Below are 20,203 nucleotides of genomic sequence, written 5' to 3' on the forward strand. Positions count from 1 at the left end.
CAGCTGACTGTGAATTATACGTCGCAAACATGTTCAGTGCACGCGATTAGGTTGATTAATTAATCCTAAATATGTGCTTTTGATATAGGTGTAGAGTGATTCAAGTCTATTGAGCAACTTGGAGTGACATGTCTTTCTACTTGAGAAATCCTTCTGTTTTTATTCATTTGTTGTAATTTTGTCAACATCTTTCAAAACCAAAAATCGAACCTTTGTTAAGTTTTTATGTTTTAGTAAGTTTAAATAATCATACGCCTCCGTGTGGTTCGACACTCGAAGTACTACATTCGACGCTGTATTCTTGCAGTATCGTTGTAATATTAGAGTTAATTAATTAAACTTGTGTGATCTTACACTTGATAATTGAACTCGAAAATTACACATCAAGTTTTGGCGTCGTTGCCGGGGAGGCAACTGGTTATTTAATTTAGGATTCTTGTTGTTTTTATTTTTGTATAGTTTTCTAACTTTTTATTTTCTTGTTTCAGAGTTGTAGTTAGAAGGCTAAGTCGAGCCAACGACTTTAAACAAAGGCTCTAGTTTGGAGGCAACCCAATGAGTTTTTAGTTTTCTTTATTTTCTCTTAATAAATCGAGGGTTTTGTTCGCTCAATTCTTTCCTTCGATGTATTTTTATGAATTGAGTATTTTTGTTTTCTTTTTGTTGTTTTAATTTTTCTTTTTGTAGGAGCAATGTGGAGATAGGATTCATACTCGAGCTTATGAGGAAGCACACCTACAAAGGAAAATACACCCACCCACCCACCCGAATGCACTTTGGATATCACGCCAAGTTTGGGGAGTTTCTTTCCCTTTACTTTTTATGTTCTCTTTTGCATACATTGAGGACAATGAAGCATTCAAGTTTGGGGGGGTTGTGAATGATTTGATGCATGTTTTTGGGTGTATTGTTTGATAAAAGTGTTTTGAATCATGTAATTGACGGGTGCATGCTTTATCTTCGGCTTTCTGGTTGGGAATTCCTGCTTGATTTTTCTTGATCTTTGAAGCCTAGGATGAATGGAATTTGTGCATGATTTATTTGAAAGAGCATGTTGTGATTACATCCGATTTCTTGAGTTGAGGAGAGTATGAAAATTACATGTCTTGTGGAGATTATCTTGGATTGAATTGCTTTATCGAGTTGCATGCTTGCATTCATTTGTGTCAATGATTTGGGAGGATAAGGCACTAGGATGAACTCCATGGCCAAATGATCACATGCCTAGTCCTACACATGATCCCCTAGAAGCCACTTTGAGCTTAATTTCCTATCATTTGTGTAAACACTTAGCCAATCACTTAGCTACTTAAATAAGCCTCATTTTAGCCTCATCAATAGACCTTGCTACTATTTGGGTGCTAAAAACATGTTTGAGCTTTGTTGGTTGAGTTTTGAGTGTTGGGTGGTGAATGGTAAAAAGTAGATTTTTTTAGACTTGATGTAATGCATAGGTGAAAAGAATGAAGTTCTTAGAAAAAAAAAGAAGAAGAAAAAGACGACCTCCAAATTTGCAAAAGTCGAGGTCTTTTCTAGAAAAAAAAAAGAAAGAAGAAAAAGTTGGATGAAATAAAGTTAGAGCTTCTGTATTTGTGTAATATGTAATCTTGTCTAGATTTGATCTCAAGTTTGGGGGAGTGAGAGTTTAGTTGTAAGTTTTATTGTTGATTCTTTGGAAGGAAGTTGTAGGAGAGAAGAATTTGACACTCAAATGTGTAGCTTTTGAGCTCACTATCCATATTTATCCTACCTCATCCCTAGCCCCATTACAACCTTTAATAAAGACCTTGGACCTTATTGTTGATGCACTGTGGATGTTTTGTAAATAGCTTGGTAGAGTTAAAGAAGTTTGATTTGAAATCCGCGAGTCTGTGCGATTAGTAATGCTTGACGAGTCAATGATGACGGGTTGAGTTGTATGATCACATGCTTGGACTTACTTTGAAATGCACCTTGACTTGAAGTTCTAGGTTGATAAGTGATGGTTCATGAGAGTGGGAAATCTTTATTGGAATTGTTGGGGGTTTAGATTTTGTCATTCATGTCTCTATGTGATTCACTCTTTTGAAAACTTTTGTGAGCTGAGCTTTAAAGTTTTGTGTTTATTGTGATCTTGCTCGAGGACGAGCAAGCAAATAAGTTTGGGGGTATTTGATGTGAATCAAATTGTACATTTTTATTCCCCTAACTTTACATGATTTATATAGTTTGGTGCTTTCAAAAGTATGTTTTGTGGTGTAGGAAGAAGAATAAATGGTGAAACAAAGAATGAAGCTCGGATTGTGAAAAAGCTGTCCAGAAAGCTCTCAAAATTGGCCACCCGGCCGGGTTAATTTCATGCCCAATAATTCACCCGGCCGGGTGATTCGAAAATTCTAGCAAGGGCTCAAGAATGGCCACCAGGCCGGGTTAATTTCATGCCCAATAATTCACCCGGCCGGGTGATTTACGAACTGCAAATTGGCAGTTTATACTGCAGTTTTTTTGCCAAGGTTCGGACGGTTTTAAAGGGAGAAAGATACAGAGAGAAAGGCATACAGAGGAAAGGGAAAGAAAAAGGAAGAAGAGAAGAGGAAGTTCCGGCCAACTCTCCGACGATCCGACTCCAAATCCCAACTCCACTCATCGAGAGCTTGAATCCTACGGTTTTAATTGTTATTTTCACCATGTGTTTAGGCTAGACTCTCATTGTTGCTCCAAGTTGTGATGTAGACTTGTATGAACGTATCTGCACCTTTGAATTCACGTTTTGACATCGTTGATGTGTTTGATATTATTGTCTATCACTTTAGAGGCCTCTATCGTTATAGATGTTTAATCCTTGTTTATCGTCTCTTTAACATAGACTTGGATGGATTAATCAATTGATGTGTTGTTAAATTAGAATTGTTCAGAGGATAATTTGACAATGGATTAGGTAAGTTCTTATAGTAGATGATATTTTATTCCCGCGCTTCCGCAGGAATCTAATATCGTTGAAAGTTAATTCATGGAACAAGTGTTCAGCTGACTGTGAATTATACGTCGCAAACATGTTCAGTGCACGCTATTAGGTTGATTAATTAATCCCAAATATGTGCTTTTGATATAGGTGTAGAGTGATTCAAGTCTATTGAGCAACTTGGAGTGACATGTCTTTCTACTTGAGAAATCCTTCTGTTTTTATTCATTTGTTGTAATTTTGTCAACATCTTTCAAAACCAAAAATCGAACCTTTGTTAAGTTTTTATGTTTTAGTAAGTTTAAATAATCATACGCCTCCTTGTGGTTCGACACTCGAAGTACTACATTCGACGCTGTATTCTTGCAGTATCGTTGTAATATTATAGTTAATTAATTAAACTTGTGTGATCTTACACTTGATAATTGAACTCGAAAATTACACATCAGTTGGTACGAGATTACTTTTGTGAAAACCCGATATGGGGAGATACCTACTTTCGTCGCCGTTTCCCCATGCGGCGGGAGCTATTTCTGCATATCGCAAATACATTGGCGGCCCGGGAAGAGTACTTCCAAGAAGGGTTCGACACTATTGGCCGTCCCACTCTCACGATGCTCCAGAAATGTACTATAGCAATCCGCCAGCTTGCTACTGAACAAACGACGGATTTGTTCGACGAATACCCGCACATTGGGGAAAGCACGTTGAGACTGTGTTTGATGAACTTCTGTAAAGGCGTCCGAGCAACCTTCACCGACAAATTTCTCAAGAAGTCAAGCACCGCTGATTGTCAGTTTCTGCTCCGACTTCACGAAACAGTGCACGGATTCCCCGGGATGCTCGGCAGCGTCGATTGCATGCATTGGCAATGGAAGAATTGCCCTGTGGCGTGGAGGGGGTCATACACGAGCTGCCACAAACCGTTATACTCGAGGCAGTTGCCGACTACCGGCTATGGATTTGACATGCATTTTTCGGGGTCCCCGAATCGAACAACGACGTCAACGTGCTCAACCAATCCGACCTCTTAAGCGAAGTTTTGAATGGTAAAGTGCCGGCCATTAACTTCACCGTTAAAAACCGCCAGTATAAAATGAGGTACTATCTTGCCGACGACATCTATCCGAAGTGGCCAACCTTCGTGAAGACTTTCAACAGGCCGATAAACGAAAAACAGACTCTTTTTGCGCAGAAGCAAGAGGCTGCTCGCAAGGATGTGGAGAGTGCGTTCGAGGTTCTACAAGCTCGATTCAACATTATCAAATCCTCGGCTCGTACGTGGTTTATGGAGAATATGGTCGACATCATGTATACGTGCATAATCTTGCACAACATGATTGTCGCCGACGAAGGACTTGAGGCGGGAAATTGGTTCGACCCTGAAACCCTGTGAAGCTCTACCGCAAGTAGTCCGCCTCGCAGTGGAGTGCATCCGTCTTTGCAAGAGTGGTTGTGTGTTCGGGCAAGGACACGTGATTCTACCGCCCACGCCGAACTCCAGGATGATCTAATGGAGCACATTTGGGTAAAATTTGGCAACCGTTAGACGATCACCGCATCACTTTCCATGATTATGCGGATTTCAATAAATTGTAATATTAGGATTTCAATTATGTATTTTTCGTATTTTCGGATACTGTAATTTTCATGGTTTTTAATGATTTTATGAATTGTTAGTATTAATTTAATATTTCAATGAAAAATATTAATTGAATTTGTTGGAAATAAAAATAAAAAATGAAATTGAATGAATAGTTAATGGATGAGATGATTAAGAGACGGAGGGATGTATGTGTTGTCTCTTAGTTAAGAGAAATGAATAGTGAAGGGATGAGACGGTTAAGAGACGGTATTGAGATAAGGATGCGGATGCTGCCGGTCAATAAGGGGTAAAGACAATGAAATCTAACAAACTAAAGTGTAAAAGTTACATATTTATATTCTTTGGCAGTATCAACAAGCAAAGTCCAACATAGAAAATCAACCACAAAAAGAGATCAATACCTAACCTAATTAGTCGCATTTTCGCACCAATCTTCTTCGCCTGTTTTTCAAATAATTCGGTGAAAACGTTGAATGATAAACTAAACAATAAAACTCTAAACCAAATGGTCACAAGACTTATTATTGCTTTACTTTTTTAGAGAAAAGGAAATTTTTGGCTTCTCTCTCTCCACATATATCTAACCAGAAGCAATTCTTCCACAAATTACTTTCTTTAATGATACTTGAAACACACACACACACACACACACTATGACAAACAAGAAAATTTAATCTAAATGGCAGTGTGTTGATCCAAATTTTGAAATTACTTTCAAGGGTCAGAAGACCATATCATTACCTTAGATTGAATTCCCAGCACTAGTATATACATACAATTTCTGGCTTCACAAAAGAAAATCTTTTGAGCAAATTCATAAAAACAAATCACAAAATATTTTTTAAAGAACATTATATACATACAATTTCTGGCTTCATCAAGAAAAGACATACCTAGAGTGATGAGCAACGGGAAAAGTTTAAGAGAGCTTAGGGGAATGAAGCCTGGTCCGAGATCATTCTGCATATATATGGATCAATGCTAGAATGTTCTCGAACCAGACAACATTCCCCTGAACATCTCATCACTAATCCTTGAGGGGTTTGAAGAAGTTGATCTTGATGTCTCCATGCATTGATGTTTCAAGGAGACTTATATATATACATGTGTTTGTGTGTGTGAAGGAGAGAAGAGAAGGGAAGGGAAGGGAAGGGAAGGGAAGGGGGATAAGGGATTTCTTTTTTGACACTTATTTCCACTTTGTACTTTCATGCTTTTCACACACTGGAATTCAAACAAAATCACCATTTTTGTCACGCAACCTTTATCATCTTATAACTAACTAGTGTTCCTACTATCAAACAAAATTTACGTACCAAGTCGCACCTAATTTTATACCGTGATGGAAAACGATAAATATATTTTCCATTCGAGCATTGACCGAATGAGAAAATATATATATTTCCACGTAATTTATTATGATATCCGTGTTAGAATTTTCGGTGCGGAAATGTAGGCTCGATCGGGCCATATTTGCAACTCGCTGCAAAAAAATAGCAACACGACCCAAAGGTTAGCCGTATACTATAATTAACCCTACTCTCCAATAAAAATGATTATAGCCTATAATCTATATGGATTCAATGTTATGCCATTTTCAGCTCAATGTGTAAACATTACACAGATCAAAAGCATGTTATTTTTGGAAATGCTCCATGATCAATCTTATCAGCAAAAAAGAAGTTATTAGTACTACTAAAGATTGTTTCTTTATAGTAACTAATAAACAACTAAGTGAAATTATTGTGTGAAGAGTGTTACTTCTACTTCCAGTAATAGTAAAAAGCAGCGAGTTTAGGCAGAACTAGACAGCATTCATAAATGAAGCCGTTATTTACCAATTTCGAGTGATTCCAACCTTAAAGATGAAGCAACAATTAAATGGTGTATGTGGTGGTTAAGGATGCCTCCATAAAGAAGAGTACTAATAAAGAGAACTAATTAAGTGGGAGAAGAATGAATCTTTCTTGAGCATGCTCTAGTATGCTTTCTGAATATGTATATTTTGGTTAGGGGTGTATAGTAATATTCGAACAGAGCCGAATGCTTTAATGTTCATTTATTATCGAGCTCGTATTTATCTCATTGTGAAATTCGAGTTATAATTCAATAAAGTTATAGAAAGAACCTTATTCCCACCCTTATTCGTTCACTTTAGACTGTAAACCATTTAAACCTGAGTGATCGATCCCAAAATTATATTCTAGATCGGCCATTGTCGGAAATGATTGACATATCAAACTCAATTTCTCTACCGTGGAAAATCACAAAATCTACAAATATATTTGTAAAGGGGTTTGACAAAGTCATGTGGAAAGAAAGATCAATGTTGGGCTGTTCATGAGTTGCAAACACTATTAAAAAGTTTGTTGAAATTAAAGTGGTCCAAATCATGTCATAACCTAATTAGTGTCTACCTACATAGTGAACATGAGCAAATCACCCCACATGTCATGTAAATGCTTTTCTTGTGATGCTTGTAAAAACAATATAACATGCAAGTAGGGTTCCAGCCAATTCCGGTTACAATGTGAGTGGAATCGTAACCGAACCGACAACCCTATTTGTGGTCCAGTTTTGAATCGAAAACTGCCATTTGGGTTTATGTTCAAAGCTGGTGGTTTTTGGCTAGTTTATATCAGTTTTTTATACTCCCTCTGTCCCATAGAAATATGCCATATTTCCTTTTTGTCCGTCCAATAGAGATAGTCCACATGACAACTTTTTTCTCATTCTCTTTTTCTTTATTAGTTTTCAATATTTTTTGCCAATTATTTTGAGTTTCGAGCCAAATTTGTCCATTTTTTGGCCAATTTTGGATTGCAACTGCCAGTTCATGGTTCAAAAATGTTAAAACCCGAACTGCAAAGGTAAAACTAATATGCCAATTTCAGTTAAACCTGGAAGTGTCGTCACTGATTCCAAAATCAGGACTGGTGGTCCAGTTAAAACCTAACAATTCTATACACAATTCCGTTGACGACCAACCAAATCCAATATTCTACTCGGTTAGGCTCAGCTCACATACAAACCTAGTTAGGGATCTTGATAATTCGTTAAGGTAACAAATAGAAGCAGACAATGAAGACACTATCTTATACTCCATCCGTCCCATAATAGATGTCACACTTTCCTTTTTAGTTTGTCTCACAAAAGATATCACATTTTTTTTAGAAAAAGTTCCCTCTCATATTAATATAAATATATTATTTTTTCTCTCCACCTAATACACAAAACATCATCACCTAAAATCCTGTGTCAATCCCCAAGTGTGCCATCTATTATGGGACAGAGGGAGTATTTCACACTTCCCTTCCAACCATTCACGTAGAAGATGTAGGGGAGAAGTAGGGGAGAGAAAGATAAAATGTGAGTAATAAATTAAGAAAAATATTCCTTTTAGTATACGAGACTAATTTTAATACTCTCTCGGTCCCATAGAAATAGGCCATTTGGGATCGGCACATGTTTCAATGTGTAATTGGTAAAATAAGAGATGAGAAAAAATAGTTGAAATTGTATAGGGATTGCGGGTCCATAAATAATAAAGGAAAAAAAAGGGAAAAAATGTTTTCATAAATAGATATGGACTATTTCTATTGGACGGACGAAAAAGAAAGTATGACCTATTTATGGAAATTGAAAGATTAGACTATTTGGAGTGGTATTGCATTATTTTTTTGGGTTATGATGTTGTATTCTGTGTTGGGCTTAGAGATGAGCTACCAATTTTCTTTGGTATTTTAGATTTGGGCCTTTTTATGCAAATTGAATATGGATTAACAAAGCGGGAACTCTTCTCTCTCTCTAAAAAGCTTCCTCCACACACCGCCAACAGCAAGCTCACAGAAATTCATCGTCGAGAAAAATGGAAACGCCGAAGCACACATGCTTGAAGCTCCATATACCGATGGGCGGCGGCGAACCCGAACCCGTTTTTGTGAAGGGCACCTGGTACCCGACCCGCTTCGACATTTCCATAACCGACGGCCTCCAAGCTTGGACTTGCCATGGTAGGTACACTAATGGTAACCAAATTTGTTGAATATATTTAATTTAATTAATTATTTTATGTATGCGGGAAAGCTACTGAGGAAGAGGTGAAGGAGAGAGCGTCGTGCTGGGACCAAACGGCGTCGTACTACATTGACTTGGCCGAGAGGTATCTCGGCTTTCAGCAACCCGGGTCGGTTTACGGATTCTCGGATGCTGGAGGCGGATGCAAACGGGTATGTTTGAGCTTTCGTTTTGATTGTTCCTTCAATTGGTTCAATTATTTAGTGGAATTTCGTGAATTCATTTTTTATGTAATTTGTAGGGATTGTTTTAATTCGTGCTCTGATTGAGGGGAAATCGATGCTTTTTGTGTAGTAAGGCTAAAACAATGGAGACTTTGGGAATAATATGAAAATGGATGTAGAAAATGCTCATGATTTTGATATGAGGATTCAATTCAAAGCTCATGAGTCATAGTGATAATTTAATAAACATTAAACTGACATGGTAGATTTATGGATTTCTATGGCTGAATGAGCTTATTGATTCTGAAATGATATAAGTAAATGATCAGTTATATCGGTGAAACTTTCTATGTGTTCTCATTCGCATTCGCATCATGCTTGCAAAACTATGCTGATTCTATCATGTGTGGTGGAATGGAATGGACTCTGGTTACCATAAAACTATTGAAGTCATAATTTTTATGGTGTAGCTTGTAGGAACTATGCTGATTCTCCCATGTGTATGGCTTTTTCTAGGAATTCCTTGTACTAACAAAATCTATGTAGAGAGTTGATTTTGTTGTTAACTACAAAATGAAGTGAGGTTTCTCTACTATACAAACAAAAGGGCGGATTTGTGTCATTTTTCAGTATTTGATGCACAATGAAAGCGAATGCAAAGTTTGGTATTCTCTGTCTAGTTTGATGGAATCAGAGTGGGAGGAGTCGATTAGTTGACTAAGTAAAAAAATTAGACTTCTAAATGAGTTCAGCCTTTTCATTTTCTAGTAAGCTACTACGTACTTTTTCTATTTATAAGCATTTTCTTTCACAACCCTTTCTGTCATAATAAAAACCTCATGCAGATCTAAGCCCTCCAAAAACATTCCTTCTTCTACAATTGATATTGTCGATCAGAATACCTTATTTTTCACCAAACTTGAGGATACTATTGAGTGATTAACATAAGTGAAAACACTTCCTATTGGAGGAATAGGAAAAATATCCAATGATTATTTTTTCACGCATGGTTTCTGATTTTGCAGTTATCATGGACGTTCGAGAAGGAAGGTATGAAACTGGAATGGCGGTGGAAATGCCACCCTTCTCCCAATAGCAAACAAACCACAGTGGATGTGTTGGACTTTCTTATGGATGCTAACATAAAGCTGAGTGTAAGAGAGAAGACTTTATATCATATATCGCATTATATCCCTTGCAACATGCTAAGATAACTGCAGATCCAAATCTATTTTCTATTGGCTGGAGTTCTTTATATATGAGCAAAATTGTCACTTGCTTAATGTTTTTTTAGAGTGAGGATATTCTATCAGTTATAAACCCTTGGTGCTTCTACACTATAGTTCAAAATTGCAAGCCCAAGTGGAATGATCTTTACATATGTGCAAAATTGTCACTTGCTTAATGTTTTTTTTAGAGTGAGGATATTCTATCCTCTCTCACTCTCTTACACAAAAGAATAAACTATGATCGCCGTTGATATTGTCCTCTTGTTTGAATAGGAGGAGGTTGTATGGAAATCGCAGGCGTTTGACAAGCTCCAACTGGAGGCTGAAAAGTGCCTAGCACAAAGTGAGAAACTCAGCAGTGAGAAATCAGAGTTTGAATCTGAAATATATGGAAAGGTACAATTCCAGGCCCCCCGACCTTGTGTGTGCGTGCGTGCGTCCCCCTCAACCGACTCCTATATGTCTATATTTTAGGCTTGTGAGTGTTACAAGTGTAATCATAACTTTTGCCATAACATGTCATTTTTTCTTACAGTTTGTTCAGGTCTTGAACTCCAAGAAAGCAAAACTGAGAACGCTACGCAATAGGCTCTCCAAACAGCCTTCGGCTGAAAATTCCCCTCAAGAAGAAGTGTCTTCTGATAGTAGGACTGAGAGCTTAGACGAAGGAAGTGATGAAGAACGCGATGGGCTGAGAGCTGTCGAAAAACCCGAAAAAGAACAAGTGTCCTCAGACAGGACTGAGAGCTTCGATGAAGAAGATGAAGAAGACACAGCAAAAGATGGTGGTGGCGCTTCCTCTTCTAAAAACGCCCCAACCTCTAAGCCCCACGGTAGAAAAAGGAAGTAAGAGAGCATAGGTTTATGAAATTGTATGTACATTGAAAAAAAACTCTGCATTGAAATGAAATTTACTTCTCATACTTGCAAATATTACAAGAAATTATACATGAATGGATACATTCATCTCACGAGAGTGAAAGCAAAAACAAACATATAAATGAATAGTATTCCATCACGATCTAGTGAAACTGGTGGCAATGGGGATGACAACAAGAAGAATAATGGCTAACAGCAGTATGATCCCGATGCACAAGCATCGCCGGCTGCTCCTCTGGTGATCTTTCGCAACCTTGAGGTTCTTCGCTCCAGCGCTCACATACTGCTGCGCGTTCATCACGTGGTGCTCGATGTCATCCATCTGCTCGCCCTGCGCCTCCACCATCACAGCCATGTCGAGGAATATCTGGTGGAGCTCCAGCAGGCTCTTCTCGATCTCCTTGGCCGCGTCGTGCCTGTCCTGTATCTCCACCACCGTCTCCACCACCTTCCCCCTCCCGTGCTCCTGAATGGCTCTAGACAGCAGCTCCTCCCCGCCGTTCCCGTCGCCACCGGAGATGATCTTGTCGATGACCTCGTCGTGGGGATGCTCCCCAGTGACGGTGAAGTAGCGCCTCCCGACGGTCTCCTTGTACTCGGTCATCATCCGCTGGCGCAGCGCCTGGAAGTCCATCATCAGCTCCTTGAGCTTCTTCCGGAGCCCGTTGGTGACGGCGGACCGCGTCCGGTCGACGGGGGTGCCCTCCTTGCAGCCAGAGAGCCTGCGATTGAGGGCGTTGGAGCGGTCCATGTCCTGGAGGCGGGCACGGATGGTGCGGGCCCGCTTGAGGACGGAGAGGATGTCGGCGTTGACGGAGGCACGGAGGGTTTTGAGAGCCTCGGGGTTGTGGAGGGATTTGCCCTCCTCGTGGGAGGCTTGGAGGCGGGCGAGGGTGTCTCGGATGGAGGCCATCTCTTGCTTGACTTGCTCGGCTTCTTCGAGGAAGGAGGTGAGGTTGGTGTCGACGTGGGTAGTCGTCACGCCCATTTCGAGGTCTTTGTTTGCTTCTTTCTTTAGATCAACGTAGCTCGTGAAAGATTTGGTCATCAGATCGTTCATCGTGATTTGCTTGTGTGTGTATGTGTGTGTAAAGAGAGAGGTGATTGGTGGAATGAAGTGAGAGTGCAATACTGAATAAGTGGAGGCTATTTGAATAGATTGAGATTTAAATTGGAATAGCCGTTGAAGTTGAGGAACCAACGGCTAGTTTTCTGATTAAAAGCATTTGAAGCCGACTATATACTTTTCATCTGCCAATTCTATCGGATCCGATGAATTAAGATATATACTGTATTTAATATCGTAACCGATGCAAAAATGTCTTTTAATATAATGTTTTGTTTTGTATATTTACTTTTGTTTTAATACTTCAAAAATTCTTGTTTATGCTACCTATTAATTTTATATTTTATTTATTACTCTTTAATTTTAAACAATTGAAAAACCAATAAATTAAAGTTATTTGTAAAATAATAATAATGTTACCTTTGTTCTTTAAAGATGACAATTATTTTCATTTTGGCAGTCTCTAAGAATTTTCTTTTCTCCAATAAAATAGAACTCATTCTCAATTAATAATATTTTAATTATTTCTTTTTCTTTTGATCTCTTATTTTACTTAATTGTGTATTAAAATTTGTGTCGTTTTAAAATGTGCTATTTTTAAAGGACAAATGTTGCATAAATGTATATTAAATGAATGAGATGTTGACAAATATTGCTCATATGAGATATATGATATATACCGTAACATTTCTTTTATAAGTGTATTTGCTTTTAATATTTGATTTAAAAGTAAAAGAAAAGCTATAGAAGATGATTAAACAACTCTTATTATGTTAACTAGAAAATAATGTAATATAATCGATCTATAAATATCAGTTCACGGATATCTTCAAACGGAATAATAACTTTTTTTTGTTTGATCACAGATGTACCGAACACGCTTTTGATGGAATTCGTCTAATCCTGCTTGACCGGGTTTGCAAATTAAGGTCGAAAGTCTCCCGGCGGGTTGCGGGATTTGAACCCGTGAGGCCATGACCTTAAGGTCACCACAACTTCGTGCTCCCAAATTGTGTTGTGACCAGTTGGTAAAATAATTACTTTATTAAGTACTCCTTACTTATATAATGGAGTAATATTTGTGCATCAAATGACATGGAAAACTATAATTAATCATAAAATGTGTATAATTTAGTTGATTTATTTTACAATTATTCATTAAGAAAATGTTGTTCTTTATTAAAAAAGAACAATAGTAACCTTAAAATTCAAGTATCATGGCTAGAATTCAACAGTGTTCAGCGACAATTTACATCAAACTTCTACGAACTTGACCCGAACTCTCTGAAGCACCAGACTCACAGAATTCATTCAAACGGATGTTCATCTCCCATCCTATTTCTCCAACTAACAACATGTTTGATAGAAGTGAGGATCATCACCATATATAACGACACAAGATGGAAAGATAACGACCGGATTGATCATCGATAGCATGCCTCAAGTAGCACGAAATCTGACTGCGAAAGACATCTGCAAAATCAATCACCAGATTTAGTCGAGCTGCTTTGTCCAATCGAAGGGTTGCCAGTCCTTTGCAAAACTGGCAACTGCTTGCTTTTGTGTCTCGACAGACTCCTTCCTCCGACGTCCATGCATATCTTCAGCTGGCAGTTGCAGCATGCCCCGGACTACATTGAGGCCAAAGTTGCCTGGAAAATCCTTTTCATCGTCTATTACGTGGACGAATCCCTTGCTCAGTCCAAATTCAACATGAAAATATGGGAAGTTTTTGGGGATTGAACCACGCAGTCCCTTTTCACTTGTGTCAATGAGCTTCTTTGCATTGTGTTGACTCCATTCATCTTCAGCTTCGTCGATTGCCTGCAGCATTTCATACATTTCGAAAATAAGTATCTCTGCAAATTTTCAATCATTTGCAAAAGCATCAAAACTATCAATCCGATGCAACTATAACTAGACTTAAGAAGACATCAACTCTATCACATAAAAGGTGATCAGTATGTAAGGCAAAACAATCCCTAAATTTCTGAAGTCTCTGATACACATGTTGGTAAGAAGGAATCACATAAAAGATTATCAATATGAGATGAACTGACCTTCTTGAAGTAAAGAGGTGCCTGCTTAGCAATATCCCGGGGCACAGGTATGCATTCAACCAAACAATGCCGTCTTTGTCGTGCCAACCCCACTACAGTCTCAAAGAAAACTACATCTTTCTCCTGCTTTGCAAACATCATTATCAAGCATTTTTTGAAATTCCGTATTTCATCCCACACATTATTATCAACAGTTCTCGTGGAAGACTCGTGCTGTAAAAGTGAAAAGAACAGGGATTAGGTAACAATCAATAACAGACAGCAGTGCAAAACTTAGATTACAATCTAGTCAGAATACAATATCAACAACTTTAGGATGGGAAACTTCTGCTCTTGGAAGTGACGAGTAATGAGTGAAAAATTAACAAAATGTGGTTAGCATCAACGCACACACAGCAGCATAGTCTAACTGAGAATGTTTGGTTGACAATGACAACTTGTAGAACATCAAGGAACTGACAGGATGTGTTTGATCTGGGATCCAGAAAAATAAATCTCCCAACTCTTCACCTCCAACAAGGTCTTGAACATTAAATTTAATTATAAATCCTTAAACAAATCCTCTCAATGCCCCTCCCGATTCTTAGACCTTTTAAGTAAACCTCTGATGTAATTGAGTTTCTGTTTCTCAGAAAAGGATTCTAGAAGAAGTTAACACAGGCAAAGAAAAAAGAAGCTTTTTTCTTAACTTAATTTAAACTCCTACAAAGTAAATTGCAAATATTTTATAATGACTGGCAGTTAATTCATATAAGCAAAAATTCTCATATGTCAAAACCAGAAAAGCTGTGAAACAAAAATTCATACAGAAAAAAAATTGATTCACTTCGAAGTTACCTGCAACGTCAAAATGCAACAATGACCTGGGACGACAGGTTGCTGAAGAGGCACCGACAAATAGGTAAAGTTTGCAATGGAAATCACTAGATGTTTGGGCATTGCTGGATTTTCAAAACAAAATTGGCAGCGCTCCTGCTGAGTTAAAATGCGGTTTGCCGAATTAGTGATCTCAGATGACTTGCGACTGCTATCCCCTCCTTTCTTCCGAGTCTTTTTCCGAGGACCATCGTCATAGTCATATTCTTCATCAGCTTGATTAGATATGCTGAATCGTTGATTCTGTGTGATTCTCTGAGCTAGATGCAAATCACCATCATCCTCTTTCCTCTTTTGCCTAGCTGATACATCATGCATAATAAACCTAACCAAATATATAACCAATTAGGATGTAAGAGGCAGATGAAAAGGTTTAAAACCAAACACCAACAGATTAGGATTCAAGAATGAGGCATAAAATGAAAATTCACCTGCTTGTGGTTCCATCAATTTGTGGTCTACTTGATTCATTACCAGCGTCCTGTTTTCCTTTGACATTCTCAGCTTCCTTCTGAATAAGGGGTCAAAGGGTCAGACATCAGACATTAATTGAAGAACAAAAAGAACATAGAAAAGTTTGAACTGTCAAACCAAGCCTCCAACTAAGGTAAAACCATAGAAGGAAAAGAAATGTGGATGCATAGTAAAAGATTCACTTGTTAAGCATTCTACTGATTTCTAATAACAAAACTAATTTACCTCACTACGTGGACCAAACTACAACCCAGAGTTTCAGAAGTATATCGACACGATTGAGAATACCATATGCTTATCCAAGGACATCGGTAGTAGGAGCAATTAATGAGATACATAATGACCCAAAGAAGAATGAAAAAAATTATTACCATCAGTTTTTCCGCTTCGACGTGCCTTCCCTTCATACGAAGTTGCAAGGCTTTGGCAGCCAACTGATTTGCACTCATGGGAGGCCCTAATGTTCCAACATCCTCTTTATTTTCTCTAAATGCAAAATCAACTGAAGCAGAAGAGTCTGATCTTGCTTCAAATTTTGAAGAACTGGTCTGATCTACACTTTTCTCCTCCTTATTCATAAATGTGGCCATGAAATTTCCATCATTAGAAAACTTATTTAAATTAGACATAGCAGCAGAGACAAGAGCACTATCTTCGGCTGACATTTTGTTCCTTCCATGCTTTCCCCATGATAAAGAATCATGAACTTTGGGCATTTTCATTTTAGAATGCCGAGGGGTTATGTCCTTTCTGTCAATCTGAAAAATATCATTAGACAAAAAAGTCAGTGTATAGAGACCATATCTTTTAGTTCAACAAAACATAATCATGATTTGTGTAACCTTGAGAAGGAACATAAAGCTACGAGTATTATGAGTTCAATCATATAACGATAAAAAGCAATCCACCTGATTTTTTGTGTGATGATTTAAACAAAATGGGGGAACATAGAGTTTTGGGTTAGATTCTTTATTGAAAAAGATGCAATCATGTTTCACCAAAAGTATATTAGTTTAATGATGTAATGAAAAATGGGGAGCTAATACCTTTTCAGCGCTATTGCTTTCTACATCTAGATTCTTTTTTTCTTCTTTCATCAACCCTTTTCTCCTGTGATTTATGGCTTGAAGATGGGCATGAGTTGATGCAACATCACGAGAAGCCATAGAAGCTGCAAATTGACCCATAGAACCCCAACGTTCTTCAACAACCTGTAAAAAGTGTAAAAAACTACTGAATTAAAGATTACAGCAAAATGATTGAATAGACAGCTTACTGTCCCAATGTTCATACCTGCTGAAGGTTCCGTCCCTCACGGGCTGCTTGCTCTTTTGATCTTTTCAAAGCTTTAAGCCTCCAGCTAGCACCTCCATCACCAACAACTGTACTAGATAGCCCAGCCTTACTATCAGACTCTTCAGGATAACCACTCCCATTATCTTTCAGGTATGGATTCAATTCTCTAGAATTATCCTTCTTTATCTTCAGATCACAAAACAGTTCAAATAAAAAATAAAGAAGTTCATGAGCTGAAGTTTGAAGACATTAACTATAATCAAAATAACATATGTGGCACAACAACCTGGAAGGGCCTACACATTACTATCAGAAATATTTCTTTTACTTTGCTAATCATAATATCAGGTGAACATAACATTCTTTTATGGTTTCATTTTAGTTCTTGAAGCAAGAGCTGCCATAAGTTAGGAAGTATACCTCTTCAACTGAAGCTTCTTCTGGCTCAACAAGAGAGGATTTATTAGAGATCTCATCAGAACTATTCTTCGGCCGAAGCATCCATCCCAATCCGGTTTCTTCTCGTAAAAGGTCTGAACTTTGTGATTGAGATCCTTTACTACCACCTGATATAAAAGGCCAAAGCAGATTTAGAGAGATCACACACATATATACACACACACACACACAAAATATATATATAAAGATATTGTAAGAGTAAATATTAATTTATACGTACTGGTCAGTTTATTTTCCATTTCGTCACTGTTTAGGCCCCATTCTTTTTTGCTCTTCGATTTATTCATTTCCCCTCTATGATGTCCCCTTTCTTCACCTGACCTTTCACTTTCAGAATCACCACTTGATTTATATTCTGAAGAATAGTCTCTTCTCCGACTCTTAGCCTTCTTCTTTAACTTACTTCTGTGCCCATGCTTCTTTTCTCCTTTTCGATTCTTATGCCTCTTAGGATCCTGTCCTTCACTTTGGCTATCACTTTCATCAGAAAATGAAGACAAATCCTCATTTGAATCATACCACTTCTTTTTCTTTCTAGATCCACTCTTTATTCTTTCAGGGCCTTCATCATCAGAGCTACTATATCGGGAATGTTTACTTTTCTTTCCAGGCTTTTCCTTGGGACATCCTGATTTTCTTGTCTCTTTTTTTGAGCTGTAGGACTTTCCATCTTTTTCCTTGAATACAAACCAAGCAAAAAGTTAAACATAAAAAAAAAAGATTTTCTTATACATGGCGATGACTGTATTCGATAGTACCCCATACATGAGGCAAGCATTTGAATTGCATATCATATGAAGCTGATAAAAGCAGAGAAGTGCATAACCAACAAGGATAGTTAACGAGACTATGGGACATAATTTATTTGGGAGAATATTGTGCTACAAAATTATTGAAAGCACACAAGCAATAAAAATACCACTTTGATGGCACTGACTTCATCAATGTGATCACGTGGTATGAACTTCAATCCAGAAAACATAGTTTCTTCCGAGAATGTGAATTCAGAAAGCTACAGAGAAATAAAGCAATTTAATTGCTAAGTTAACAAGAAAATTAGTTCATTATATCAGAGTCTTATACGAAACAAGATGAAACAATAATACTATCAGCTAACACAAGAAATCCACAGCTTCTATAGGTAAAGAAAGTCATTGAGTTTTTTTCGTTCGAGAAAAAGACGACAATATAAAAAGCTAACTATAAATTGCTGAACCAATATGGGGCTTGTTAAGCCCTTAACTACGGCCTAGTTGGTGGAGTTGATGAGCTAGTGACTAATAAAATTGAGTTCAATTCCAATAAGTTTACAACTTTGTATCCTCAATTAAATTCCTCCAAAAACCTATAAAATTTCACACTTTCAAATAGTTAGGTTAAGTTATTAAGCACTGCTGTATTCAAATTTTATCAAAACAGATCTAATTTAAAAGAGATAATTACCAAAATGCAGTCAAATAAATCATAATGTGGTCTCAAATTGTCATCTTCATCACACATCATTCCGCCGAAACTAAAACATACAAGTATTCCAAAATCGATTGCAAACTAGCAAATCCATTACCCGGCCACATGTTATGTCTATTGTATCGAGAGACTTAATATCTATGGTATTGAAAGAGTTAAATTTTGCTGTATTTTGAGAAGAGAGAAGAAGAGTGAATGAAATTACCTGAAAAACGAACTGCGAAGAAGAAGAAGAAGGAAGGAAAATTGCAGGAGAAGGAAAAAAGATACGTTTTCGTTTACACGAAGTAGAATACGGTTAATTGGGTATTTGATTTTTCTTACTATATGGATTTTGATTACTACATTACACTTTCAAAAGGTAATTACTAATCTATTTTGGTTATTGGTATTATTATTTTATTTTATTTAAATATTTGATTCACTTAATTAACGTGCCAGATTGAAATTAACTGTATTCACTTAAATTAAATGATATACTACTATTAAACTTAAATAAAACAATTATTAGAGTAGTACTTATTTGAATTACATAAATCAAATTAAAGAAAAATTACAAATTAAAACAACTAGCACTCCACTACTTTAGTTTTATTTTGGGATGTCCAAAAAAATAGTCTCGTTTCTAAAAATAGGAAAGTTTCTCTCTTATACTCTATCCATTTTTCTCATCTTTCTGATATTTTATTTATTTTTTCTTCATATCTCTTACTTTATCTATTTTGTTATCTCTCTATTACTCTATCAATTTCTGATTAAAATCATATCTTTTACAAATTGAACTATTTTTTATGGACAAATACATCATACTACTAGATTTTTTAATTTGATTGCAGATTTATTTTCAAGTTCGATTTGATTTTTAAAATTAAGACAATAATAAATTGAATTAAAGTTTAGTTCCGCTCCGAATAAACGATTTGGGGGAGCGATTTGCAGAATGGCGATTCCGCCGAAAACAAAGAAATTTCTTTGTTTTTTGGTTTTCCATCATAACCCAATGGGCCGGCCCAAAATAAAGATGATTTTGTTTTCTAAGTTTTTTATTCCTAGATTTTATGATGAATATAGTACTAGTACTACTTATTTTCCTATTTTTTTTTTAATTTATTATATTTTTACTTGCCTATATTATTTTCTCATTTTTTATTTTTAGTCACGGACAGCCACACATCACTTTCTTTATTTTCAAGCCTTAATCGTTTCACTTGACAAGGAGTATTTATTTGTAACAACTCCTTGTTATTTTATTTTTATGTGCTTGTTCGTTGATTTTATTTTGTGTATTTGTTCGCTATTCTCATTTCTCTCAAAATGTGGAATTCTCACGGATTCTTCTCATTCATTGTAGAGGTTGATTTGAGACGATGATGTTCAGCTCAATTGATAAGACGATTTTTTTATCATTCAGTCAAGTTCACAAGGTAAATGAGAAACATTATTAATTAAAAAAATTCGCTTATAAAAAAGCGAGACATACCGATAATTCATAAATGTTTATATCAATAGTTAAATATTCGGCGACAATAGCAACGAACATGTAAATGTGCCGTTGACAAAACTTACCATGGATAATAACTGTTGATATTTCCTCCGTCTGCCATTAGAA

At 36.9% G+C, this 20,203-nt stretch overlaps 3 protein-coding genes across 8 annotated transcripts; 1 reads left to right on the forward strand and 2 right to left on the reverse strand.

The window, feature by feature from the left end:
• The first annotated feature begins 8,340 nt into the window (after nt 1–8,340).
• Nucleotides 8,341–10,948, forward strand: LOC121773231 (DNA repair protein XRCC4-like). The gene is made up of 5 exons (XM_042170045.1): nt 8,341–8,560; nt 8,634–8,776; nt 9,814–9,942; nt 10,291–10,413; nt 10,553–10,948. Exons 1-5 carry the CDS (start codon nt 8,416–8,418, stop codon nt 10,865–10,867), a joined length of 855 nt encoding a protein of 284 aa, XP_042025979.1. The 5' UTR covers nt 8,341–8,415; the 3' UTR covers nt 10,868–10,948.
• LOC121773230 (syntaxin-related protein KNOLLE-like) lies at nt 10,899–12,043 on the reverse strand. Its single transcript, XM_042170044.1, has one exon. It carries the CDS (start codon nt 11,954–11,956, stop codon nt 11,033–11,035), a length of 924 nt encoding a protein of 307 aa, XP_042025978.1. The 5' UTR covers nt 11,957–12,043; the 3' UTR covers nt 10,899–11,032.
• A 1,010-nt stretch (nt 12,044–13,053) lies between these two features.
• LOC121773366 (CWF19-like protein 2) lies at nt 13,054–18,918 on the reverse strand. 6 transcript variants are annotated; one of them, XM_042170209.1, is made up of 11 exons: nt 18,800–18,918; nt 18,065–18,139; nt 17,348–17,804; nt 17,089–17,234; nt 16,666–16,854; nt 16,419–16,583; nt 15,744–16,130; nt 15,330–15,409; nt 14,860–15,223; nt 14,023–14,235; nt 13,054–13,786 (listed from the first exon to the last, which is right to left on the reverse strand). In XM_042170209.1, exons 2-11 carry the CDS (start codon nt 18,107–18,109, stop codon nt 13,457–13,459), a joined length of 2,376 nt encoding a protein of 791 aa, XP_042026143.1. In that variant the 5' UTR covers nt 18,110–18,139; nt 18,800–18,918; the 3' UTR covers nt 13,054–13,456. The 6 variants fall into 6 exon arrangements, with proteins under 6 accessions (XP_042026143.1, XP_042026141.1, XP_042026140.1 ...); XM_042170207.1 differs by having other exon boundaries at nt 18,047–18,139; XM_042170206.1 differs by lacking the exon at nt 18,800–18,918 and adding an exon at nt 18,571–18,778.
• Nucleotides 18,919–20,203: the final 1,285 nt, after the last annotated feature.

Source organism: Salvia splendens, chromosome 17, assembly GCF_004379255.2.
Source record: "Salvia splendens isolate huo1 chromosome 17, SspV2, whole genome shotgun sequence".
Classification (NCBI taxonomy): Eukaryota; Viridiplantae; Streptophyta; class Magnoliopsida; order Lamiales; family Lamiaceae; genus Salvia; species Salvia splendens.